Source organism: Oncorhynchus nerka, linkage group LG24, assembly GCF_034236695.1.
Source record: "Oncorhynchus nerka isolate Pitt River linkage group LG24, Oner_Uvic_2.0, whole genome shotgun sequence".
Lineage (NCBI taxonomy): Eukaryota > Metazoa > Chordata > Actinopteri > Salmoniformes > Salmonidae > Oncorhynchus > Oncorhynchus nerka.
In genome coordinates, this window is record NC_088419.1 from 4,826,591 (window position 1) to 4,854,159 (window position 27,569).

The following is a 27,569-nucleotide window of genomic DNA, read 5'->3' on the forward strand; positions in this document are numbered from 1 at the left end:
AGTCTCACAGTTGTTGTTGTCTAAAAGGACCACTTTACCAGATGTGTGACTATTTCTACAACAGAAGTACACAGTTCGCATAGAGTACAAAGACTTGACATTTTTACATCCAAATAACCATATTCCCTATTCATAGGGTCCTGGTCTAAAGTAGTATACTATATACCAACCTCTATGGGTCCTGGTCTAAAGTAGTATACTATATACCAACCCTTATGGGTCCTGGTCTAAAGTAGTATACTATATACTAACCCATATTCCCTATTCATAGGGTCATGGTCTAAAGTAGTATACTAAACACTAACCCATACTCCCTGTTCATTGGGTCCTGGTCTAAAGTAGTATACTATATACCAACCCTTATGGGTCCTGGTCTAAAGTAGTATACTATATACTAACCCATATTCCCTATTCATAGGGTCATGGTCTAAAGTAGTATACTAAACACTAACCCATACTCCCTGTTCATTGGGTCCTGGTCTAAAGTAGTATACTATATACCAACCCTTATGGGTCCTGGTCTAAAGTAGTATACTATATACTAACCCATATTCCCTATTCATAGGGTCATGGTCTAAAGTAGTATACTAAACACTAACCCATACTCCTGTTCATTGGGTCCTGGTCTAAAGTAGTATACTATATACCAACCCTTATGGGTCCTGGTCTAAAGTAGTATACTATATACTAACCCATATTCCCTATTCATAGGGTCATGGTCTAAAGTAGTATACTAAACACTAACCCATACTCCCTGTTCATAGGGTCCTGGTCTAAAGTAGTATACTATATACCGACCCCTAAGGGTCCTGGTCTAAAGTAGTATACTATATACCAATCCCTATGGGTCCTGGTCTAAAGTAGTATACTATATACCAACCCCTATGGGTCCTGGTCTAAAGTAGTATACTATAAACCAACCCCTAAGGGTCCTGGTCTAAAGTAGTATACTATATACCAACCCCTATGGGCCCTGGTCTGAAGTAGTATATTATATAGAGAATAGGGTGCAGACCCAGAGTCAGTTTCATTGCTGCAATATGCGGAGCCAGATTTGTCCCATTCTAGAACACTGTATAAATAAAATATAATAAAACACCACTCAGTGTTTTTCCCAGCTGGCCTGACGACTGTTCTGAGAGAAAGGAGAAACTCTTTGCCGGCATCCCAAACGGCACACTATTCCCATAGAGCTCTGGTCAAAAGTAGTGCACTATATAGCAAATCGGGTAGCATTTGGGATGCAGGCTCTCTCTTCTGAAGGCCTCTCTTTATGGCCAAAGCACATGTGTACGTTTTTATATTTTTACTAGGCAGTAATGAAATTGAACTATGCTTGTTTTTCCAGATGGGAAAACTCGGGCAAAGCATTGATTCTTATACAAATTCCACAACAATTACCTATTCAAATTCAAATTACCCCTATCCATCCATCCACACATACTGCATTGTGTGCTATTGAAACGGCAGCTCTGTCATTGTTAGATTTAATGAATGTATTGGTTAGGGATCAACCCCAAGGAGAACAGGATTTATGTCTGTCAGTATCTGCCTCGGAGTCATAATTATATTCTATAGATCAACACGCTGACTACACCAGTGGAGGCTCCTCACAGGAGGAAGGGGAGGACCATCCTTCTCAGTGAATTTCACAAAAAGAAACATTTTAAAACATTAAAAAAGTTGTCATTTAAAAAAAATATATACTAAATATATTCACATGTAAATAAATAATTGATTAAAACACACAGTTTTGAAATTAAGGTCTACAGTAGCCTCCACAGCACTCTATAGGGTAGCACCATGGTGTAGCCGGAGGACAGCTAGCTTTATAAGACTGTACTCAGTCTTCCCTATATCATTTATATACAGTGTAAAAAAGGATCAGACCTAAGATTGAGCCCTGGGGAACTCCTTTTGTAAGCCTTCGAAACTCAGATTTCATACCCTCCTGAGCTACACACTGCGTTCTGTCAGAAAGGTAGTTCTGCAACCAAATCAATGCATCAACACTTACACCTTTTTTAGTCTATTCAACAGCAGGGCGTGGTCAACAGTGTTGAAGGCCAACAGCAGGGCGTGGTCAACAGTGTTGAAGGCCAACAGCAGGACGTGGTCAACAGTGTTGAAGGCCAACAGCAGGACGTGGTCAACAGTGTTGAAGGCCAACAGCAGGGCGTGGTCAACAGTGTTGAAGGCCAACAGCAGGGTTGAAGGCCAACAGCAGGGCGTGGTCAACAGTGTTGAAGGCCAACAGCAGGGCGTGGTCAACAGTGTTGAAGGCCAACAGCAGGGTATGGTCAACAGTGTTGAAGGCCAACAGCAGGGCGTGGTCAACAGTGTTGAAGGCCAACAGCAGGACGTGGTCAACAGTGTCGAAGGCCAACAGCAGGGCATGGTCAACAGTGTTGAAGGACAACAACAGTGTATGGTCAACAGTGTTTGAAGGCCAACAGCAGGGTATGGTCAACAGTGTTGAAGGCCAACAGCAGGGCATGGTCAACAGTGTCGAAGGCCAACAGCAGGGCATGGTCAACAGTGTTGAAGGCCAACAGCAGGACGTGGTCAACAGTGTGGAAGGTCAACAGCAGGCTTGCGAGGGTTGACACGTTTAAATGTCTTATTCATGTCGGCCACGGTGAAGGAGAGGGAGGGCCAGCAATGTTTGGTAGCGGGCCGCGTCGGTGGCACTGTATTATCCTCAAAGCAGGTAAAGAAGGTGTTTAGTTTGTCTGGAAGCAAGACGTCGGTGTCCGTGACGTGGCTGGTTTTCTTTTTGTAGTCCGTAGACCCTGTAGACCCTGCCACAAACATCTCGTATCTGAGCCGTTGAATTGCGACTCTGCTTTGTCCCTATACTGACATTTCTCTTGTTTGATTGCCTTGCAATAACTACACTGTTTTGTATTTGGCCATACTCTCAGACGTCTTTTCATGTGGTGGTTTGCACTTTCAGTTTTGCGCGAATGCCACCATCTACCCACGGTCTCTGGTTCGGGTTTTAATAGTCAGTGTGTACAACATCTCCAATGCACTTCTTTATAAACTCACTCACCGAATCAGCGTATCAGCCAATGTTATTCTCTGATGAAGCCCGGAACATTTCCAAGTCCATGTGATCAAAACAATCTTGAAGCGTGGATTCCGATTGGTCAGACCAGCGTTGAATAGTTCTTCTCACGGTACATCCTGTTTGAGTTTCTGCCTATAGGACAGGAGGAGCAAAATAGAGTTGTGGTCAGATTTGCCAAAGGGAGTGCGGGGGAAGGCCTTGTATGCATCGCGGAAGTTAGATTAGCAGTGATCCAGTGTATTGCCAGCACGAGGACCACAATCAATATGCTGATAGAATTTAGGTTGCCTTGTTCTCAAATGTGCTTTGTTATAATCCCCAGCTACAATAAATGCAGGCTGAGGATATGTGGTTTCCAGTTTGCATAGAGTCCAGTGAAGTTCCTTGAGGTCCATCGTGATATCGGCTTGAGGGGGGATATACACGGCTGTGACAATAACTGACGAGAATTCTCTTGGGAGATAATATGGTCGGCATTTGATTGTAAGGAATTCTATGTTTAGGTGAACAAAAGGACTTCAGTTCCTGTATGTTGTTACGAGTACACAATGAGTCATTAATCATGAAACATACACCCCCACCCTTCTTCTTCCCGGAGAGATGTTTATGTCTGTCGGCGCGACGCATAAAGAATCCCAGTGGCTGTACCGACTCCGACAACAAATCCCGAGAGAGACATGTTTCTGTGAAACAGACTGTTACAATCTGATGTCTCTCTGGAAGGCAACCCTTGCTATAATTTCGTCTACCTTGTTGTCAAGAGACTGGGCGTTGGCGAGTAGTAAACTCGAAAGCGGTTGTTAGTGTGCACGCCTCCGAAGTCTGACCAGGAGGCCATCTACCATTTCTGCCATGACAATGTTTTGGGTCAGGCTCTGGAATCAGATCAAATTTCCTGGGTGGTGGTGAGAACAAAGGATGTTACAGGTTAATGGATGAAAGAAGAAAGAGCCAGTCTGTGTTGGTACTGACTGTTACTGACTGGTACTGACTGTTGTCTGGTACTGTTGACTGGTACTGTCGTCTGGTACTGTTGACTGGTACTGACTGAGCCAGTCTGTGTTGGTACTGACTGGTACTGACTGTTGTCAGTTTGCTCTCTTGTGTATTATAGTCTTTGGCCTACGGTCTCTCTTGTGTATTATAGTCTTGGTACTGACTGATACTAACCAGATCTGTTGTCTCTCTTCCCACAGATGACCCTGCTGTGGAGGGAGTGGACAAGTCCCGACAGCTCCAGACTGGGGAGATGATCATCATCGTGGTAGTGCTTCTCATGTGGGCAGGTACGGACTGGCTTTACAGGTACATACTGGCTTCACAGGTATGGACTGGCTTTACAAGTACATAATGGCTTTACAAGTACATACTGGCTTTACAGGTACATACTGGCTTTACAGGTACATACTGGCTTTACAGGTACATACTGGCTTTACAGGTACGGCCTGGCTTTACAGGTACGGATTGGCTTTACAGGTATGGATTGGCTTTACAGGTACGGCCTGGCTTTACAGGTACGGATTGGCTTTACAGGTACGGCTTGGCTTTACAGGTACGGATTGGCTTTACAGGTACGGATTGGCTTTACAGGTACGGCCTGGCTTTACAGGTACATACTGGCTTTACAGGTACATACTGGCTTTACAGGTACATACTGGCTTTACAGGTACGGCCTGGCTTTACAGGTACATACTGGCTTTACAGGTACCGACTGGCTTTACAGATACATACTGGCTTTACAGGTACGGCCTGGCTTTACAGATACATACTGGCTTTACAGATACATACTGGCTTTACAGGTACATACTGGCTTTACAGGTACATACTGGCTTTACAGGTAGAGATTGGCTTTACAGGTACGAACTGGCTTTACAGGTAGAGATTGGCTTTACAGGTACGAACTGGCTTTACAGGTACATACTGGCTTTACAGGTAGAGATTGGCTTTACAGGTACGAACTGGCTTTACAGGTAGAGATTGGCTTTACAGGTACGAACTGGCTTTACAGGTAGAGATTGGCTTTACAGGTACGAACTGGCTTTACAGGTAGAGATTGGCTTTACAGGTACGAACTGGCTTTACAGGTACAGATTGGCTTTACAGGTACAGCAGTGATCAATACAGGTACAGCAGTGATCATTACAGGTACAGCAGTGATCATTACAGGTACAGTATTGATCATTACAGGTACAGCAGTGATCATTACAGGTACAGTATTGATCATTACAGGTACAGTATTGATCATTACAGGTAGAGTAGTGATCATTACAGGTACAGTAGTGATCAATACAGGTACAGCAGTGATCATTACAGGTACAGTCGTGATCATTACAGGTACAGTAGTGATCATTACAGGTACCGCAGTGATCATTACAGGTACAGTAGTGATCATTACAGGTACAGCAGTGTTCAGTACAGGTACAGCAGTGTTAATTACAGGTACAGTAGTGATCATTACAGGTACAGTAGTCATCATTACAGGTACAGTAGTGATCATTACAGGTACAGTAGTGTTAATTACAGGTACAGTAGTGATCATTACAGGTACAGTAGTGATCATTACAGGTACCGCAGTGTTCAGTACAGGTACAGTAGTGATCATTACAGGTACAGCAGTGTTAATTACAGGTACAGTAGTGATCATTACAGGTACAGTAGTGATCATTACAGGTACAGCAGTGGTCATTACAGGTACAGCAGTGATCATTACAGGTACAGCGGTGATCATTACAGGTACAGCAGTGATCATCACAGGTACAGTAGTGATCATCACAGGAACAGTATTGATCATTACAGGTACAGTAGTGATTATTACAGGTACAGTAGTGATCATTACAGGTACAGTAGTGATCATTACAGGTACAGTAGTGATCATTACAGGTACAGTAGTGATCATTACAGGTACAGTAGTGATCATTACAGGTACAGTAGTGATCATTACAGGTACAGTAGTGATCATTACAGGTACAGTAGTGATCATTACAGGTACCGCAGTGATCATTACAGGTACAGTAGTGATCATTACAGGTACCGCAGTGATCATTACAGGTACAGCAGTGTTCAGTACAGATACAGCAGTGTTCATTACAGGTACAGCAGTGATCATTACAGGTACAGTAGTGATCATTACAGGTACAGTAGTCATCATTACAGGTACAGTAGTGATCATTACAGGTACAGTAGTGATCATTATAGGTACATTAGTGATCATTACAGGTACAGTAGTGATCATTACAGGTACAGTAGTGATCATTACAGGTACAGTATTGATCATTACAGGTACAGCAGTGATCATTACAGGTACAGCAGTGATCATTACAGGTACAGCAGTGATCATTACAGGTACAGCAGTGTTCATTACAGGTACAGTAGTGATCATTACAGGTACAGCAGTGATCATTACAGGTACAGTATTGATCATTACAGGTACAGTAGTGATCATTACAGGTAGAGCAGTGATCATTACAGGTACATCAGTGTTCATTACAGGTACAGCAGTGATCATTACAGGTACAGTAGTGATCATTACAGGTACAGCAGTGATCATTACAGGTACAGCAGTGTTAATTACAGGTACAGTAGTGATCATTACAGGTACAGTAGTGATCATTACAGGTACAGCAGTGATCATTACAGGTACAGTATTGATCATTACAGGTACAGTAGTGATCATTACAGGTACAGCAGTGATCATTTACAGGTACAGCAGTGTTCATTACAGGTACAGCAGTGATCATTACATGTACAGTAGTGATCATTACAGGTACAGTAGTGATCAATACAGGTACAGTTGTGATCAATACAGGTACAGTTGTGATCAATACAGGTACAGTAGTGATCATTCCAGGTACATTAGTGATCATTACAGGTACAGCAGTGATCGTTACAGGTACAGCAGTGATCGTTACAGGTACAGCAGTGATCGTTACAGGTACAGCAGTGATCGTTACAGGTACAGCAGTGATCGTTACAGGTACAGCAGTGATCGTTACAGGTACAGCAGTGATCGTTACAGGTACAGTAGTGATCATTACAGGTACAGTAGTGATCGTTACAGGTACAGCAGTGATCGTTACAGGTACAGCAGTGATCGTTACAGGTACAGCAGTGATCGTTACAGGTACAGCAGTGATCGTTACAGGTACATTTACATTATTTGCAGGATCATTAATGATGAGCTCGGGAGTACATGTTTAGATAGTGCTTCAGGGTCCTGGATTCTCTGTCAATCAATCAATCAATCAATCAATCAATCAATTATTTAATCAATCAACCAATCAATGAATAAATCAAAGCACTTCAAGGTCATCTTTTGACAAAAATAACTAAACGGGCCAAATAGGCCAAATCGGGGTTTGTTGTAATTGAAGTAAGATCACATTAACAGAGAGGCTCAGTATTTCTACAGAGCTTCCCCTCTATGAACACATCACAGTTCTCCCACTCGTCCCAGGTATTTAACCCTCCAGCCCAGTAATTGATTAGCTATGCCTCGTGCATCTATTCTCATTGATTAGCAGTGTGACCCAATAAGACGTGGCATGCTGGGATACCCCATGGACCTGCACCACCTGGGGCTATTTCCCAATTAGCTCCTCCTCCTTCCTGAAGTATACACTCCTTTACTTCTCTTTACTGATTAGAACGTTTAAAAAAAAACATGGTGGTAACTCCCACTAGCCCATGTCTGCACCAATCAAATGCTTTGTCTTTTGTGGGAAGCAGTGAAAGGAGTGTACAGTGGGATGATTTGGATGCACACAGGGTTTTCTACCCCAGGGACCTGGCTGTGGAGAGGGTTAATGCAAACTACATGAAGGAAGACAGGAGAGAAGACAGGAGAGAAGACAGGAGAGAAGACAGGAGCCTCTGAAGACAGGAGAGAAGACAGGAGTCTCTGAAGACAGGAGAGAAGACAGGAGCCTCTGAAGACAGGAGAGAAGACAGGAGCCTCTGAAGACAGGACAGGAGAAGTCAGGAGCCTCTGAAGACAGGAGAGAAGACAAGAGCCTCTGAAGACAGGAGAGAAGACAAGAGCCTCTGAAGACAGGAGCCTCTGAAGACAGGAGAGAAGACAAGAGCCTCTGAAGACAGGAACCTCTGAAGACAGGAGCCTCTGAAGACAGGAGAGAAGACAGGAGCCTCTGAAGACAGAGACAGGAGCCTCTGAAGACAGGAGCCTCTGAAGACAGGAGAGAAGACAGGAGCCTCTGAAGACAGGAGAGAAGACAGGAGCCTCTGAAGACAGGAGAGAACCTCTGAAGACAGGAGCCTCTGAAGACAGGAGAGAAGACAAGAGCCTCTGAAGACAGGAGCCTCTGAAGACAGGAGAGAAGACAAGAGCCTCTGAAGACAGAACTGAAGACAGGAGCCTCTGAAGACAGGAGAGAAGACAGGAGCCTCTGAAGACAGGAGCCTCTGAAGACAGGAGCCTCTGAAGACAGGAGAGAAGACAGGAGCCTCTGAAGACAGGAGAGAAGACAGGAGCCTCTGAAGACAGGAGAGAAGACAGGAGCCTCTGAAGACAGGAGAGACAGGAGCCTCTGAAGACAGGAGCCTCTGAAGACAGGAGAGAAGACAAGAGCCTCTGAAGACAGGAGCCTCTGAAGACAGGAGCCTCTGAAGACAGGAGAGAAGACAGGAGCCTCTGAAGACAGGAGAGAAGACAGGAGCCTCTGAAGACAGGAGCCTCTGAAGACAGGAGAGAAGACAGGAGCCTCTGAAGACAGGAGAGAAGACAGGAGCCTCTGAAGACAGGAGCCTCTGAAGACAGGAGAGAAGACAGGAGAGAATACAGGAGAGAAGACAGGAGAGAAGACAGGAGCCTCTGAAGACAGGAGAGAAGACAGGAGCCTCTGAAGACAGGAGAGACAGGAGCCTCTGAAGACAGGAGCCTCTGAAGACAAGAGCCTCTGAAGACAGGAGAAGACAGGAGCCTCTGAAGACAGGAGAGAAGACAAGAGCCTCTGAAGACAGGAACCTCTGAAGACAGGAGCCTCTGAAGACAGGAGCCTCTGAAGACAGGAGCCTCTGAAGACAGGAGAGAAGACAGGAGAGAATACAGGAGAGAAGACAGGAGAGAAGACAGGAGCCTCTGAAGACAGGAGAGAAGACAGGAGCCTCTGAAGACAGGAGAGAAGACAGGAGCCTCTGAAGACAGGAGAGAAGACAGGAGCCTCTGAAGACAGGAGAGAAGACAGGAGCCTCTGAAGACAGGAGAGACAGGAGCCTCTGAAGTCAGGAGCCTCTGAAGACAGGAGAGAAGACAAGAGCCTCTGAAGACAGGAGCCTCTGAAGACAGGAGCCTCTGAAGACAGGAGAGAAGACAAGAGCCTCTGAAGACAGGAACCTCTGAAGACAGGAGCCTCTGAAGACAGGAGAGAAGACAGGAGAGAAGACAGGGAGAAGACAGGGAGAAGACAGGAGCCTCTGAAGACAGGAGAGACAGGAGCCTCTGAAGTCAGGAGCCTCTGAAGACAGGAGAGAAGACAGAGCCTCTGAAGACAGGAGACAAGAGCCTCTGAAGACAGGAGCCTCTGAAGACAGGAGAGAAGACAAGAGCCTCTGAAGACAGGAACCTCTGAAGACAGGAGCCTCTGAAGACAGGAGAGAAGACAGGAGAGAATACAGGAGAGAAGACAGGAGAGAAGACAGGAGCCTCTGAAGACAGGAGAGACAGGAGCCTCTGAAGTCAGGAGCCTCTGAAGACAGGAGAGAAGACAAGAGCCTCTGAAGACAGGAGCCTCTGAAGACAGGAGCCTCTGAAGACAGGAGAGAAGACAAGAGCCTCTGAAGACAGGAGAGAAGACAGGAGCCTCTGAAGACAGGAGAGACAGGAGCCTCTGAAGTCAGGAGCCTCTGAAGACAGGAGAGAAGACAAGAGCCTCTGAAGACAGGAGCCTCTGAAGACAGGAGCCTCTGAAGACAGGAGAGAAGACAAGAGCCTCTGAAGACAGGAGAGAAGACAGGAGCCTCTGAAGACAGGAGAGACAGGAGCCTCTGAAGTCAGGAGCCTCTGAAGACAGGAGAGAAGACAAGAGCCTCTGAAGACAGGAGCCTCTGAAGACAGGAGCCTCTGAAGACAGGAGAGAAGACAAGAGCCTCTGAAGACAGGAACCTCTGAAGACAGGAGCCTCTGAAGACAGGGAGAAGACAGGGAGCCTCTGAAGACAGGAGAGAAGACAGGAGCCTCTGAAGACAGGAGAGAAGACAGGAGCCTCTGAAGACAGGAGAGACAGGAGCCTCTGAAGACAGGAGCCTCTGAAGACAGGAGAGAAGACAGGAGCCTCTGAAGACAGGAGAGAAGACAGGAGCCTCTGAAGACAGGAGAGAAGACAGGAGCCTCTGAAGACAGGAGAGAAGACAGGAGCCTCTGAAGACAGGAGAGAAGACAGGAGAGAATACAGGAGAGAAGACAGGAGAGAAGACAGGAGCCTCTGAAGACAGGAGAGAAGACAGGAGCCTCTGAAGACAGGAGAGACAGGAGCCTCTGAAGTCAGGAGCCTCTGAAGACAGGAGAGAAGACAGGAGCCTCTGAAGACAGGAGAGAAGACAGGAGCCTCTGAAGACAGGAGAGACGACAGGAGCCTCTGAAGACAGGAGAGAAGACAAGAGCCTCTGAAGACAGGAGCCTCTGAAGACAGGAGCCTCTGAAGACAGGAGAGAAGACAGGAGCCTCTGAAGACAGGAGAGAAGACAGGAGCCTCTGAAGACAGGAGCCTCTGAAGACAGGAGCCTCTGAAGACAGGAGAGAAGACAAGAGCCTCTGAAGACAGGAGCCTCTGAAGACAGGAGCCTCTGAAGACAGGAGAGAAGACAAGAGCCTCTGAAGACAGGAACCTCTGAAGACAGGAGCCTCTGAAGACAGGAGAGAAGACAGGAGAGAATACAGGAGAGAAGACAGGAGAGAAGACAGGAGCCTCTGAAGACAGGAGAGAAGACAGGAGCCTCTGAAGACAGGAGAGACAGGAGCCTCTGAAGACAGGAGCCTCTGAAGACAGGAGAGAAGACAGGAGCCTCTGAAGACAGGAGAGAAGACAGGAGCCTCTGAAGACAGGAGAGAAGACAGGAGCCTCTGAAGACAGGAGAGAAGACAGGAGCCTCTGAAGACAGGAGAGACAGGAGCCTCTGAAGTCAGGAGCCTCTGAAGACAGGAGAGAAGACAAGAGCCTCTGAAGACAGGAGCCTCTGAAGACAGGAGCCTCTGAAGACAGGAGAGAAGACAAGAGCCTCTGAAGACAGGAGCCTCTGAAGACAGGAGTCTCTGAAGACAGGAGCCTCTGAAGACAGGAGAGAAGACAGGAGCCTCTGAAGACAGGAACCTCTGAAGACAGGAGCCTCTGAAGACAGGAGAGAAGACAGGAGAGAATACAGGACTGAAGACAGGAGAGAAGACAGGAGCCTCTGAAGACAGGAGAGAAGACAGGAGCCTCTGAAGACAGGAGAGAAGACAGGAGCCTCTGAAGACAGGAGAGAAGACAGGAGCCTCTGAAGACAGGAGAGACAGGAGCCTCTGAAGTCAGAAGCCTCTGAAGACAGGAGAGAAGACATGAGCCTCTGAAGACAGGAGCCTCTGAAGACAGGAGCCTCTGAAGACAGGAGAGAAGACAGGAGCCTCTGAAGACAGGAGAGAAGACAGGAGCCTCTGAAGACAGGAGAGACAGGAGCCTCTGAAGTCAGGAGCCTCTGAAGACAGGAGAGAAGACAAGAGCCTCTGAAGACAGGAGCCTCAGAAGACAGGAGCCTCTGAAGACAGGAGAGAAGACAAGCGCCTCTGAAGACAGGAGGAGACAGGAGCCTCTGAAGACAGGAGCCTCTGAAGACAGGAGAGAAGACAGGAGCCTCTGAAGACAGGAGAGAAGACAGGAGCCTCTGAAGACAGGAGAGAAGACAGGAGCCTCTAAAGACAGGAGAGACAGGAGCCTCTGAAGTCAGGAGCCTCTGAAGACAGGAGCCTCTGAAGACAGGAGAGAAGACAGGAGCCTCTGAAGACAGGAGAGACAGGAGCCTCTGAAGACAGGAGCCTCTGAAGACAGGAGAGAAGACAGGAGCCTCTGAAGACAGGAGAGAAGACAGGAGCCTCTGAAGACAGGAGAGAAGACAGGAGCCTCTGAAGACAGGAGAGAAGACAGGAGCCTCTGAAGACAGGAGAGACAGGAGCCTCTGAAGTCAGGAGCCTCTGAAGACAGGAGAGAAGACAAGAGCCTCTGAAGACAGGAGCCTCTGAAGACAGGAGCCTCTGAAGACAGGAGAGAAGACAAGAGCCTCTGAAGACAGGAGCCTCTGAAGACAGGAGTCTCTGAAGACAGGAGCCTCTGAAGACAGGAGAGAAGACAGGAGCCTCTGAAGACAGGAACCTCTGAAGACAGGAGCCTCTGAAGACATTTGAAGACAGGAAGAATACAGGAGAGAAGACAGGAGAGAAGACAGGAGCCTCTGAAGACAGGAGAGAAGACAGGAGCCTCTGAAGACAGGAGGAGACAGGAGCCTCTGAAGACAGGAGCCTCTGAAGACAGGAGAGAAGACAGGAGCCTCTGAAGACAGGAGAGAAGACAGGAGACTCTGAAGACAGGAGAGAAGACAGGAGCCTCTGAAGACAGGAGAGACAGGAGCCTCTGAAGTCAGAAGCCTCTGAAGACAGGAGAGAAGACATGAGCCTCTGAAGACAGGAGCCTCTGAAGACAGGAGCCTCTGAAGACAGGAGAGAAGACAGGAGCCTCTGAAGACAGGAGAGAAGACAGGAGCCTCTGAAGACAGGAGAGACAGGAGCCTCTGAAGTCGGGAGCCTCTGAAGACAGGAGAGAAGACAAGAGCCTCTGAAGACAGGAGCCTCTGAAGACAGGAGCCTCTGAAGACAGGAGAGAAGACAAGAGCCTCTGAAGACAGGAACCTCTGAAGACAGGAGCCTCTGAAGACAGGAGAGAAGACAGGAGAGAATGTGAGAGAAGACAGGAGAGAAGACAGGAGCCTCTGAAGACAGGAGAGAAGACAGGAGCCTCTGAAGACAGGAGAATAGGAGCCTCTGAAGACAGGAGCCTCTGAAGACAGGAGAGAAGACAGGAGCCTCTGAAGACAGGAGAGAAGACAGGAGCCTCTGAAGACAGGAGAGAAGACAGGAGCCTCTGAAGACAGGAGAGAAGACAGGAGCCTCTGAAGACAGGAGAGACAGGAGCCTCTGAAGTCAGGAGCCTCTGAAGACAGGAGAGAAGACAAGAGCCTCTGAAGACAGGAGCCTCTGAAGACAGGAGCCTCTGAAGACAGGAGAGAAGACAAGAGCCTCTGAAGACAGGAGCCTCTGAAGACAGGAGTCGCTGAAGACAGGAGCCTTTGAAGACAGGAGAGAAGACAGGAGCCTCTGAAGACAGGAGCCTCTGAAGACAGGAGCCTCTGAAGACAGGAGCCTCTGAAGACAGGAGAGAAGACAGGAGCCTCTGAAGACAGGAGAGAAGACAAGAGCCTCTGAAGAGAGGATCCTCTAAATACAGGAGAGAAGACAAGAGCCTCTGAAGACAGGAGCCTCTGAAGACAGGAGAGAAGACAAGAGCCTCTGAAGACAGGAGCCTCTGAAGACAGGAGAGAAGACAGGGGCCTCTGAAGACAGGAGTCTCTGACGACAGGAGCCTCTGACGACAGGAGCCTCTGAAGACAGGAGTCTCTGAAGACAGGAGAGAAGACAGGAGCCTCTGAAGACAGGAGAGAAGACAGGAGCCTCTGAAGACAGGAACCTCTGAAGACAGGAGCCTCTGAAGACAAGAGCCTCTGAAGACAGGAGAGAAGACAGGAGCCTCTGAAGACAGGAGAGAAGACAAGAGCCTCTGAAGACAGGATCCTCTAAATACAGGAGAGAAGACAAGAGCCTCTGAAGACAGGAGCCTCTGAAGACAGGAGAGAAGACAAGAGCCTCTGAAGACAGGAGCCTCTGAAGACAGGGAGAAGACAGGGGCCTCTGAAGACAGGAGTCTCTGAAGGAGGAACAGGAGCCTCTGAAGACAGGAGTCTCTGAAGAGGAGGAAGACAGGAGCCTCTGAAGACAGGAGAGAAGACAGGAGCCTCTGAAGACAGGAACCTCTGAAGACAGGAGCCTCTGAAGACAAGAGCCTCTGAAGACAGGAGCCTCTGAAGACAGGAGCCTCTGTGATGTAAAATAGAACTGTGCGTCCCAAATGGCACCATACTCACTATATAGAAAGCATCATATGAAGGGAATAGGGCACTATGAAGGGAATATGGTGCTATTTGAAGGGAATATGGTGCTATTTGAAGGGAGTAGGGTGATTTACATTTACATTTAAGTCATTTAGCAGACGCTCTTATCCAGTTCCACTTACAAATTGGTGCTTTCACCTTATGACATCCAGGGGAACAGCCACTTTACAATAGTGCATCTAGGTCTTTTAGGGGAGGGGAGAATGACCATCTCTAGGTATTCCTTAAAGAGGTGGGGTTTCAGGTGTCTCCGGAAGGTGGTGATTCTCCGCTGTCCTGGCGTTGAGGGAGTTTGTTCCACCATTGGGGGCCAGATGACCAGTTTTGACACCTCTGAGGGGAATGACTTCCTCAGTGGTAGGGAGGCGAGCAGGCCAGAGGTGGATGAACGCAGTGCCCTTGTTTGGGTGAGGGCCTGATCAGAGCCTGGAGGTAGTGAGGTGCCGTTCCCTCACAGCTCCGTAGGCAAGCACCATGGTCTTTAGTGTATGCGGGTAATGACCATGGAGAGAGCGGACACCTCTTAGTGAATGGGGTAATGACCATCTCTACACCTCTGGATAGTGTATGGGGTTTAATGGCCATCAGGGAGCCCAGCCACAGCTCTTAGTGTATGGGAGATAATGACCATCTCTACACCTCTTAGTGTATGGGGTAATGACCATCTCTGCGGATGTTTAGTGTATGGGGTAATGACCATCCACACCTCTTAGTGTATGACAGGGTAATGACCATCTCACGCCAAGGTTCTTAGCGCTCTGGGGTAAGGACCATCAATACAGTTGTCAACCGTGATGGGGTAATGACGGGCAGTCTTCCCCTACACCTCTTAGTGTATGGGGTGATGATCCATCATCCACACTGATATGTCTGCCAGACATGCAGAATGCCATCTCGCCACCTCTTAGTGAATGGGGTAATGGGAAATGAGAAGATTACACCTCTTAGTGTATGGGGTAAGACCATCTATGACAGAGCCTGACTTAGTGTATAGGGAGAATGACCAGGGCCTAGAACACCTGGGGGACACCAGTGGTGAGAGGGGTAATGACCATCTCGCCACGCCCCTTAGTGCGACCTGGGTAAGGGCAAGCGTCTCGGACACCCTTAGTGGAGAGGGTGGAGAGGAGGATCTGATGGTTCCAGTATCGAAGGCACCGATCTCTAGTGGATGGAGCAGAGGGCCAGAGTTAGCTTTAGCAGTGCGGAGCGCCTCCGTGATACAGTGAAGAGCAGTCTCAGTTGAATGACCATCTTGAAACCTGACTGATTTGGATAGTGATATGGGAGCTAATGACCACGTTCAACAGTTTTGGAGAGTGTAAGGGATACTGGTCATAGTTCTGACATCGGAGGGATCGAGTGTAGGTTTTTCAGGGGTGCAACTCTCGCTCTCTTGAAGGGGAGGGACGTAGCCATCTCTAGGGATGAGTTGATTAGTGTATGGGGTAATGGGGAAAGGTCATCTCGGAGATGGTCTGGAGTGAGAGGAGGGGATAGGGTCAAGCGGGCAGGTTGTTGGGCGGCCGGCCGTCACAACCTCGAGATGTCATCTGGAGTATGGGGTAAGACCAGGTCAGAGCACAGGGTATGGGGTAGCAGAACCAGCGGTGTCGTTTGACTTACAAACGAGGATCGGATGTCGTGACCTTCTTTTCAAAATGGGGTAAGTCATCTGCAGACAGGGAGGAGTGTAGGGGGAGGGGATTCAAGAGGGAGGAGAAGGTGGCAAAGAGCTTCCTAGGGTTAGAGGCAGATGCTTGGAATTTAGAGTGGTAGAAAGTGGCTTTACAGCAGAGACAGAGGAGGAAAATGTAGAGAGGAGGGAGTGAAAGGATGCCAGGTCTGCAGGGAGGCACCTCCATTTAGTGCTAGCCCTGTTCTGTGGCTCGCAATGAGTAATCGAGCCACGGAGCGGGAGGGGAGGACCACCGGCCTGGAGGATGGGGACATAGAGAGTCAAAGGATGCAGAAAGGGAGGAGAGGAGGGTTGAGGAGGCAGAATCAGGAGATAGGTTGGAGAAGGTTTGAGCAGGGGAAGAGATGATAGGATGGAAGAGGAGAGTGTAGGGGGAAGAGAGCGAAGGTTCTCGATACCACCAGTAGGGGCAGTGTGGGAAGTGTTGGATGAGAGCGAGGGAAAAGGATACAAGGTAGTGGTCGGAGACTTGGAGGGAGTTGCAATGAGGTTAGTGGAGGAACAGCATCTAGTAAAGATGAGTGTATGCCTGCCTTGTGAGTAGGGGGAAGGTGAGAGGGTGAGGTCAAAGAGGAGAGGAGTGGAAAGAAGGAGGCAGAGAGGAATGAGTCAAAGGTAGACGTGGGGAGGTTAAAGGCCCAGAACTGTGAGAGGTGAGCCGTCCTCAGGAAAGGAGCTTATCAAGGCATCAAGCTCATTGATGAACCTCTTAGGGAACCTGGATGGGCGATAAATGATAAGGATGTTACACCTCTGAAAGGGCTGGTAACTGTGACAGCATGGAATTCAAAGGAGGCGATAGACAGATGAGTAAGGGGACCAGAGAGAATGACCACTTGGGAGAGATGAGGATCCCGGTGCCACCACCCCTCTGACCAGAAGCTCTAGGGTGTGCGAGAGCACGTGGGCGGACGAATGAGAGCAGTAGGATAGCGGTGTTGTCTGTGGTGATCCATGTTTCCTCAGAGTGAAGTCGGGGACTGGAGGGAGACATAGGCTGAGATGAACTCTGCCTTGTTGGGGTAGATCGGCAGTTCCAGAGGCTCGGAGACCTGGAACTTACGTGGGTATGCGTGCTGGGACCACCAGATAGGGTGGCTGCGGCCATGCTTAGCGTTTGTATGGTCTGTGCAGAGAGGAGAGAACAGGGATAGACAGACACATAGTTGACAGGCTAGAGAAGAGGCTGTAATGCAGAGGAGATTAATGACAAGTGGACTACACGTCTCGAATGTTCAGGGTTAAGCTTGACAAGAATCTAATTGACTAAAATGATTAAAATGATAGAGTAATGGGGTAGGCCATCTGTTGACACTACCCTTAGTGTACCGTTGAGTGTGAAGTTTGACAATGCTGCTTATCGGGAGCTAGCTGGCTAGCTAGCAGTGTTCTTAGTGTACGTTGCGTAGGAGAACGACAATGACTGGCTAGCTAACTTAGAAAATCGCTCTAGACTACACAATTATCTTTGAAACACGGCTCTGTAGTGTATGGGGTAATCAAACAAATCACACCGTTGGGACTGTAATGAAATGAAGTGAAAAAGTGATACTACCTGTGGACACCTCTTAGTGTATGCGAAAGTTCTATTCAGTAACGTTGGTTGGCTATTCTAGCTACAGTGTCTCCTAGTGTTAAGGTAACGACAAAATAGCTGGCTAGCACCTCTCGGTGAATTAAGATAATCACCTAAGACTACACACTCTAAACTACACAATTATCTTGGATAAAGACAGCAAAGACAACTATGTAGCTATCTAATACTACACTAATCAACCTCGGTTAGTGTGATAGTTACTACAGTGCCGGTAGCCGGTGACACGTATGCTAGCTGCTAGGCAGATAGGAGGGGGGTAATAACGCAATTATCTCTAAGACTCCACACTCTAAGCTACACAATTATCTTGGACACGAAGACAGCAAAGACAACTATTAGCTAGCTATGTAGGCTAACACTACATAATCAACACGTTCAGTTGAGTGTGATAGTACTGACCAGTGCTCGGTAGACACGTGTTGGACAGATGTATGGGGATAATGACCAATTATCTACAACACGACTATGTAGTAGCTAAGAGGAAATTGAAGATTAGACAAATCAGACCGTTGTACTATAATGAAATGTAATGAAAAGTTATACAACCTGCAGTGTATGCGCGGATGACCATCTCAACCCGGAAGCATCAAGGTTAGTATGTGATAGGGTGGTATGTGAAGGGAATAGGGTGATAGGGTGCTATTTGAAGGGAGTAGGGTGCTATTTGAAGGGAATAGGGTGATAGGGTGCTATTTGAAGGGAATAGGGTGATAGGGTGCTATTTGAAGGGAATAGGGTGATAGGGTGCTATTTGAAGGGAGTAGGGTGCTAGGGTGCTATTTGGGGTAATGTGCCATTTGAAGGGAACAGGGTCTTAGTGTATTTGAATGAATATCTCTATTTGAAGGGAATAGTGTATTTGGGAATAGGGTGCTATTTGAAGGGAATATCTTAGTGCTATTTGGGGAATAGTGTGCTATTTACAGGGAATAGGGTGATAGTGTATTTGAAGGGGGGTGATAGGGTGACCATTTACACCTCTTAGTGTATGGGGAAATGACCATCTTGAAGGGAATCTGCTAGGGTGCTATTTGGGGAATACCATCTATTTGAAGGAACAGGGTGCTATTTAGGGAATAGGGTATAGGGTGCTATTTGAACCATCTCTAGGGTGCTATTTGAAGGGAATAGTGTGATAGTGTGGTATTTGACCATCTGCTAGGGTGCTCTTAGTGTAGTGTGCTATTTAATGTACCAGGGTGCTATTTGATGGGGAATAGGGTGCTATTTGAAGTGTAGGGGTAATGAACCATCTATTTGAACCTCTTAGGGTGTTATGTGGGAATAATAGGGTGCTATTTAGTAGGGTGCTATTTGAAGGAAATGGGGTAATGTGCCATTTGACACCTCTGATAGGGTGCTATTTGGGGAAAGTGTGCCATTTGAAGGAATAGGGTGATAGTGCTATTTGGGGAATAGGATGATAGGGTGCTATTTGAAGGAGTAGGGTTAGTGTATTTGAAAGGGTAGTGTGCCATTTGAAGGAATAGGGTGCTTTTGAAGGGAATAGGGTGCTATTTGAAGGGAACAGGGTACTATTTGAAGGGAATAGGGTACTATTCGAAGGGAATAGGTGCTATTTGAAGGGAATAGGGTGCTATTTGAAGGGAATAGTGTGCTATTTGAAGGGAACACCTTTTTGAAGGGAATAGGGTGCTATTTGAAGGGAGTATGGGGTGCCATCTTGAAGGGAACACCTATTTAGTGTATCGGGGTAATGGGGCTATTTGAAGGAATAGGGTGCTATTTTAAGGAATGGGGTACTATTTGAAGGGAATAGGGTACTATTTGAAGGGAATACCACTATTTGAAGGAACAGGGTGCTATTTGGGGAACCAGTGCTATTTGAAGGGAACAGGGTGATAGTGTGCTATTTGAAGGGAACAGGGTGACAGTGTGCTATTTGAAGGGAACAGGGTGCTATTTGAAGGGAATAGGGTGCTATTTGAAGGGAATAGGGTACTATTTGAAGGGAATAGGGTGCTATTTGAAGGTAATAGGGTGCTATTTGAAGGGAATAGGGTGCTATTTGAAGGGAGTAGGGTGCTATTTGAAGGGAATATGGTGCTATTTGAACCTCTTAGTGTTATGGGGAATAATGACCAGGGTCTATTTACACCTATTTGAAGGAAATAGGGTGATAGGGTGCTATTTGAAGGGAATAGGGTGATAGGGTGCTATTTGAAGGGAATAGTGTGCTATTTGAAGGGAATAGGGTGATAGGGTGCTATTTGAAGGGAATAGGATGACCAGGGTGCTTTGAACCTCTTAGTGTGCTAGGGTGCTATTTGAAAGGAATAGTGTGCACCTTTGAAGTGTATGGGGCTTTTAAGGACCAGGGTCTATTTGAACCTCTTAGGGTGCTATTTGAAGGGAACAGGGTACTATTCGAAGGGAATAGGGTGCTATTTGAAGGGAATAGGGTGCTATTTGAAGGGAATAGTGTGCTATTTGAAGGGAATAGGGTGCTTTTTGAAGGGAATAGGGTGCTATTTGAAGGGAGTAGGGTGCTATTTGAAGGGAACAGGGTACTATTTGAAGGGAATAGGGTACTATTCGAAGGGAATAGGATGCTATTTGAAGGGAATAGGGTGCTATTTTAAGGGAATAGGGTACTATTTGAAGGGAATAGGGTACTATTTGAAGGGAATAGGGTACTATTTGAAGGGAACAGGGTGCTATTTGAAGGGAATAGAGTGCTATTTGAAGGGAACAGGGTGATAGTGTGCTATTTGAAGGGAACAGGGTGACAGTGTGCTATTTGAAGGGAACAGGGTGCTATTTGGGGAATGACTATTTGAAGGGAATACACTATTTGAAGGAATAGGGTGTAATGACCATCTATTTGAAGGGAATAGGGTGCTATTTGAAGGGAACAGGGTACTATTTGGGAGGCAGACACTGTCAGTTCCATCACCATCTCTACACCTCTTAGTGTATGGGGTAATGACCATCTCTACACCTCTTAGTGTATGGGGTAATGGCCATCTCTACACCTCTTAGTGTATGGGGTAATGACCATCTCTACACCTCTTAGTGTATGGGGTAATGACCATCTCTACACCTCTTAGTGTATGGGGTAATGACCATCTCTACACCTCTTAGTGTATGGGGTAATGACCATCTCTACACCTCTTAGTGTATGGGGTAATGACCATCTCTACACCTCTTAGTGTATGGGGTAATGACCATCTCTACACCTCTTAGTGTATGGGGTAATGACCATCTCTACACCTCTTAGTGTATGGGGTAATGACCATCTCTACACCTCTTAGTGTATGGGGTAATGACCATCTCTACACCTCTTAGTGTATGGGGTAATGACCATCTCTACACCTCTTAGTGTATGGGGTAATGACCATCTCTACACCTCTTAGTGTATGGGGTAATGACCATCTCTACACCTCTTAGTGTATGGGGTAATGACCATCTCTACACCTCTTAGTGTATGGGGTAATGGCCATCTCTACACCTCTTAGTGTATGGGGTAATGGGGTAATGGCCATCTCTACACCTCTTAGTGTATGGGGTAATGACCATCTCTACACCTCTTAGTGTATGGGGTAATGACCATCTCTACACCTCTTAGTGTATGGGGTAATGGCCATCTCTACACCTCTTAGTGTATGGGGTAATGACCATCTCTACACCTCTTAGTGTATGGGGTAATGACCATCTCTACACCTCTTAGTGTATGGGGTAATGGCCATCTCTACACCTCTTAGTGTATGGGGTAATGGGGTAATGGCCATCTCTACACCTCTTAGTGTATGGGGTAATGGCCATCTCTACACCTCTTAGTGTATGGGGTAATGGGGTAATGGCCATCTCTACACCTCTTAGTGTATGGGGTAATGACCATCTCTACACCTCTTAGTGTATGGGGTAATGACCATCTCTACACCTCTTAGTGTATGGGGTAATGGGGTAATGGCCATCTCTACACCTCTTAGTGTATGGGGTAATGGCCATCTCTACACCTCTTAGTGTATGGGGTAATGGGGTAATGGCCATCTCTACACCTCTTAGTGTATGGGGTAATGACCATCTCTACACCTCTTAGTGTATGGGGTAATGGCCATCTCTACTCCTCTTGGTGTATGGGGTAATGACCATCTCTACACCTCTTAGTGTATGGGGTAATGACCATCTCTACACCTCTTAGTGTATGGGGTAATGACCATCTCTACACCTCTTAGTGTATGGGGTAATGACCATCTCTACACCTCTTAGTGTATGGGGTAATGGCCATCTCTACACCTCTTAGTGTATGGGGTAATGACCATCTCTACACCTCTTAGTGTATGGGGTAATGACCATCTCTACACCTCTTAGTGTATGGGGTAATGACCATCTCTACACCTCTTAGTGTATGGGGTAATGACCATCTCTACACCTCTTAGTGTATGGGGTAATGACCATCTCTACACCTCTTAGTGTATGGGGTAATGGCCATCTACATTCTTATTAAATAGCTTATGAATGTGTTATGAGTGCTTTATAAACAATATCATCGACATTGGCTTTTCTCTGGCGTATGAAATGTACAGCTACGCTTTACCCTCATAAAGAATTCAACACACAGAAGATTGAATTGCCAGTTTCTCCTGATGGGTAGATAAATGGTTTGCTGACTTCACGTCCGTCTCAGGATCGTCTGCTTCCTAGATATAAAGGCACCTCAGATTTGACTCCCGAATACAAACCACCGGGAGGGGGTCCTAGGAGTCTGTGAATTAAAGAAGAAAATACCTGCATGAAATTGCAATGAGAACACATTTGGTATTGCTTTGTAATAGAGGCGATTTGTCAAACATTGTTGTGTGTCTGAACGACAACGTCGCCTAGCCTTTGGCTACCAGCAGTGTTACTATAGTACCACTGTATAGGAAGGTAGATGCTACTCAGTGCTAATGATGGTCTTGGCGGTGAGATCTCTGTGTCCCTTCCATTAACATATTATAAACATTATTATATACCCTAACATATACACACCATTATATACCCTATTATATATACTATTATATATACTATTATATATACTATTATATATACTATTATATATACTATTATATATACATTATTACATAAACTATTATATATACTATTATATATACATTATTACATAAACTATTATATATACTATTATATATACATTATTACATAAACTATTATATATACTATTATATATACATTATTACATAAACTATTATATATACTATTATATATACATTATTACATAAACTATTATATATACTATTATATATACTATTATATGTACATTATTACATAAACTATTATATATACTATTATATATACTATTATATATACATTATTACATAAACTATTATATAAACTATTATATAAACTATTATATATACTATTATATATACTATTATATATACATTATTACATAAACTATTATATATACTATTATATGTACACTATAACATACCCTATTATATATACACTACTATATACCCTATTATACACACTACTATATACCCTATTATATACCGTATTGTATATACTACTATATACCCTATTATATACCCTACTATATACCCTATTATATATACTATTATATACACTATTATATACCCTATTATATACCGTATTGTATATACTACTATATACCCTACTATATACCCTATTATATATACTATTATATATACACTATTATATACCCTATTATATATACCATATTGTATATACTATTATATACCCTATCATATATACACTACTATTAGCCAGCCTGCTATCGTAAATGTTAGCAACACCTCTGCCTTTGCGGGATGGTGGGGGATATGGTCACTAGTGTAACCAGGAGGAGAGGGCTCATTTAACACAGTAAATTCATCAGGCTTAAGCCATGTTTCAGTCAGGCCAATCACATCAAGATTATGATCAGTGATTAGTTCATTGACTATGACTGCCTTTGAAGTAAGAAATCTAACATTAAGTAGCCCTATTTTGAGATGTGAGGTATCACGATCTCATTCGATAATGGCAGGAATGGATTTATCCTAATGGCAGGAATTTATCCTAGTGAGATTGCTAAGGCGAACACCGCCATGTTTAGTTTTGCCCAACCCAGGTCAAGGCACAGACACAGTCTCAATGGGGATAGCAGAGCTGACTACACTGACTATGCTAGTGGCAGACTCCACTAAGCTGGCAGGCTGGCTAACAATCTTTTGGGAGGGGCAGAAAACAGTTTTCAACCAGCGATTGAGTTGTGAGACTCTGCTGTAGAGCTCATCACTCCCCTAACTGGGAGGGGGATCTTCGCTGGCCATGGCAGAACACTGACATTCCTGTCTTGCAGGAAATCACACACAGAACAAGCAGTATGGCAGGTGGCATTGTCATGCTGGAGGGTCATGTCAGGATGAGCCTGCAGGAAGGGTACCACATGAGGGAAGAGGATGTCTTCCCTGTAACACACAGCGTTGTCATGCTGGAGGGTCATGTCAGGATGAGCCTGCAGGACGGGTACCACATGAGGGAGGAGGATGTCTTCCCTGTGACGCACTGCGTTGAGATTGCCTGCAATGACAACAAGCTCAGTCCGATGATTCTGTGACACACCGCCCCAGACCATGACGGACCCTCCACCTCCAAATCGATCCCACTCCAGAGTACAGGCCTCGGTGTAACGCTCATTCCTTCGAAGATAAGCGCGAATCCGACCATCACCCCTGGTGAGACAAAACCACGACCCGTCAGTGAAGAGCACTTTTTGCCAGTCCTGTCTGGTCCAGCGACGGTGGGTTTGTGCCCATAGGCGACGTTGTTGCCGGTGATGTCTGGTGAGGACCTGCCTTACAACAGGCCTACAAGCCCTCAGTCCAGCCTCTCTCAGCCTATTGAGGACAGTCTGAGCACTGATGGAGGGATTGTGTGTTCCTGGTGTAACTCGGTCAGTTGTTGTTGCCATCCTGTACCTGTCCCGCAGGTGTGATATTCGGATGTACCGATCCTGTGCAGGTGTTGTTACACATGGTCTGCCACTGCGAGGACGATCAGCTGTCCGTCCTGTCTCCCTGTATCTCTGTCTTAGGCGTCTCACAGTACGGACATTGCAATTTATTTCCCTGGCACATCTGCAGTCCTCATGCCACTTTGTAGCATGCCTAAGGCACTTTCAAGCAGATGAGCAGGGACCCTGGGCATCTTTCTTTTGTGCTTTTCAGAGTCAGTAGAAAGGCCTCTTTAGTGTCCTAAGTTTTCATAACCGTGACCTTAATTGCCTACCGTCTGTAAGATGTTCGTGTCTTAACGACCTTTCCAAGGGTGCATGTGCATTAATTGTTTATGGTTCATTGAACAAGCATGGAAACCATGTTTAAACCCTTTTACAATGAAGATCTGTGAAGTTATTTGGATTTGTATCATCTTTGAAAGACAGAGTCCTGAAAAAGGGATGTTTCTTTTTTTTCTGAGTGTAATATAAATACTATTATATACACTCTTGTATACACCATTATATATACTATTATATACACTAGTATATATACTATTATATACACTAGTATATATACTATTATATATACTATTATATACACTAGTATATATACTATTATATACACTATTATATATACTATTATATACACTAGTATATATACTATTATATACACTAGTATACATACTATTATGTACACTCTTATATAAACTATTATATATAAAATGATATACACTAGCATATACACTATTATATACACTAGTATATATACTATTAAATACACTATTATATACACTATTGTATACATTATTATATATACTATTATATGCTCTAGTATATACACTATTATATATATACAATTGTATACACTAGTATATACACTATTGTATACACTATTATATACACTATTGTATACTATTATATACACAATATACTATTGTATATACTATTGTATACACTATTATATATACTATTATATGCTCTAGTATATACACTATTATATACACTAATATATACACTAACATATACAAGAATATATACAGTATTATATACACTATTGTATACACTAATATATACACTATTATATACACTATTGTATAAACTAATATATATATTATTATATGCTCTAGTATATACACTATATACAATTGTATACACTATTATATACACTATTATATACACTATTGTATACACTATTGTATACCCTATTATATACCCTATTATATACCCTATTATATACCCTATATATATGTATATATACAAATGTCAATACACTCTTATATATACTGTTATATATACTGCCAGACGGTGTCTGAGGAAGGCACTAAAAATGATCAAAGACTCCAGCCACCCAAGTTGTAGACTGATATCTCTGCTACCGTACAGCAAGCGGTACCCAAGTGCCAAGTCTCTACCTCCATTCCATAAGACTGCTAAATAGTTACATAGTTAATCAATGGCTACCCGGAGAATCTGCGTTGACCCCCAACTCTTTTGACTCGTCACATACGCTGCTGCTACTGTTTACAATCTATCCTGTTGACAAGTCACTTTAAACCTACCTATATGTACATATCTACCTCAATTACATTACCCTTGCACATCAATACGGTACTGGTATCATGTGAACATAGTCTAGTTATTACCTCAGTACTGGTACCATGTGTACATATTCAAGTTATTATCTCAGTACTGGTACCATGTGTACATAGCCAAGTTATTACCTCAGTACTGGTACCATGTGTACATAGCCAAGTTATTACCTCAGTACTGGTACCATGTGTACATAGCCAAGTTATTACCTCAGTCCTGGTACCATGTGTACATAGCCAAGTTATTACCTCAGTACTGGTACCATGTGTACATAGCCAAGTTATTACCTCAGTCCTGGTACCATGTGTACATAGCCAAGTTATTACCTCAGTCCTGGTACCATGTGTACATAGCCAAGTTATTACCTCAGTACTGGTACCATGTGTACATAGCCAAGTTATTACCTCAGTACTGGTACCATGTGTACATAGCCAAGTTATTACCTCAGTACTGGTACCATGTACATAGCCTAGTTATTACCTCAGTACTGGTACCATGTGTACATAGCCTAGTTATTACCTCAGTACATTTCACTGTTAGTCTACTCCGTTTTACGAAACATGAGAGAAATACAATTTGATTTGATTTAGAAGAGTTCCCAGATTTTGGGAAGCCTAGGTAGCCTAGTGGTTAGAGCAGGTAGCCTAGTGGTTAGAGCAGGTAGCCTAGTGGTTAGAGCAGGTAGCCTAGTGGTTAGAGCAGGTAGCCTAGTGGTTAGAGCAGGTAGCCTAGCGGTTAGAGCAGGTAGCCTAGTGGTTAGAGCAGGTAGCCTAGTGGTTAGAGCAGGTAGCCTAGTGGTTAGAGCAGGTAGCCTAGTGGTTAGTGGTTAGAGCAGGTAGCCTAGTGGTTAGAGCAGGTAGCCTAGTGGTTAGAGCAGGTAGCCTAGTGGTTAGAGCATGTAGCCTAGCGGTTAGAGCAGGTAGCCTAGTGGTTAGAGCAGGTAGCCTAGTGGTTAGAGCAGGTAGCCTAGTGGTTAGAGCAGGTAGCCTAGTGGTTAGAGCAGGTAGCCTAGTGGTTAGAGCAGGTAGCCTAGCGGTTAGAGCAGGTAGCCTAGTGGTTAGAGCAGGTAGCCTAGTGGTTAGAGCAGGTAGCCTAGTGGTTAGAGCAGGTAGCCTAGTGGTTAGAGCAGGTAGCCTAGTGGTTAGAGCAGGTAGCCTAGCGGTTAGAGCAGGTAGCCTAGCGGTTAGAGCAGGTAGCCTAATGGTTAGAGCAGGTAGCCTAGTGGTTAGAGCAGGTAGCCTTGTGGTTAGAGCGTTGGGCCAGTAACAGAAAGGTTGCAAGTTCGAATCCCAGAGCTGACAAGGTACAGATCTGTCGTTTTGCCTCTGAACAAGGCACTGTTCTGGTAGGCCGTCATTGAAAATAAGAATTTGTTCTTCACTGACTTGCCGTGTTAAATAAAGGTATAAATAATAAAAGATGAAGACTCCGCCTGTGA

The 27,569-nt window shown here is 45.3% G+C and overlaps 1 protein-coding gene across 1 annotated transcript in view; it reads left to right on the forward strand.

Annotated features, from left to right (window-relative positions):
• The window catches only part of LOC115107263 (fibronectin type III domain-containing protein 4-like), an 80,341-nt gene that overhangs the window by 45,731 nt on the left and 7,041 nt on the right, over positions 1–27,569 (forward strand). The window contains exon 4 of the mRNA XM_065008562.1: positions 4,270–4,359. Coding sequence (XP_064864634.1) covers positions 4,270–4,359 — 90 coding nt within the window. The remainder of the gene's footprint in view (positions 1–4,269; positions 4,360–27,569) is intronic.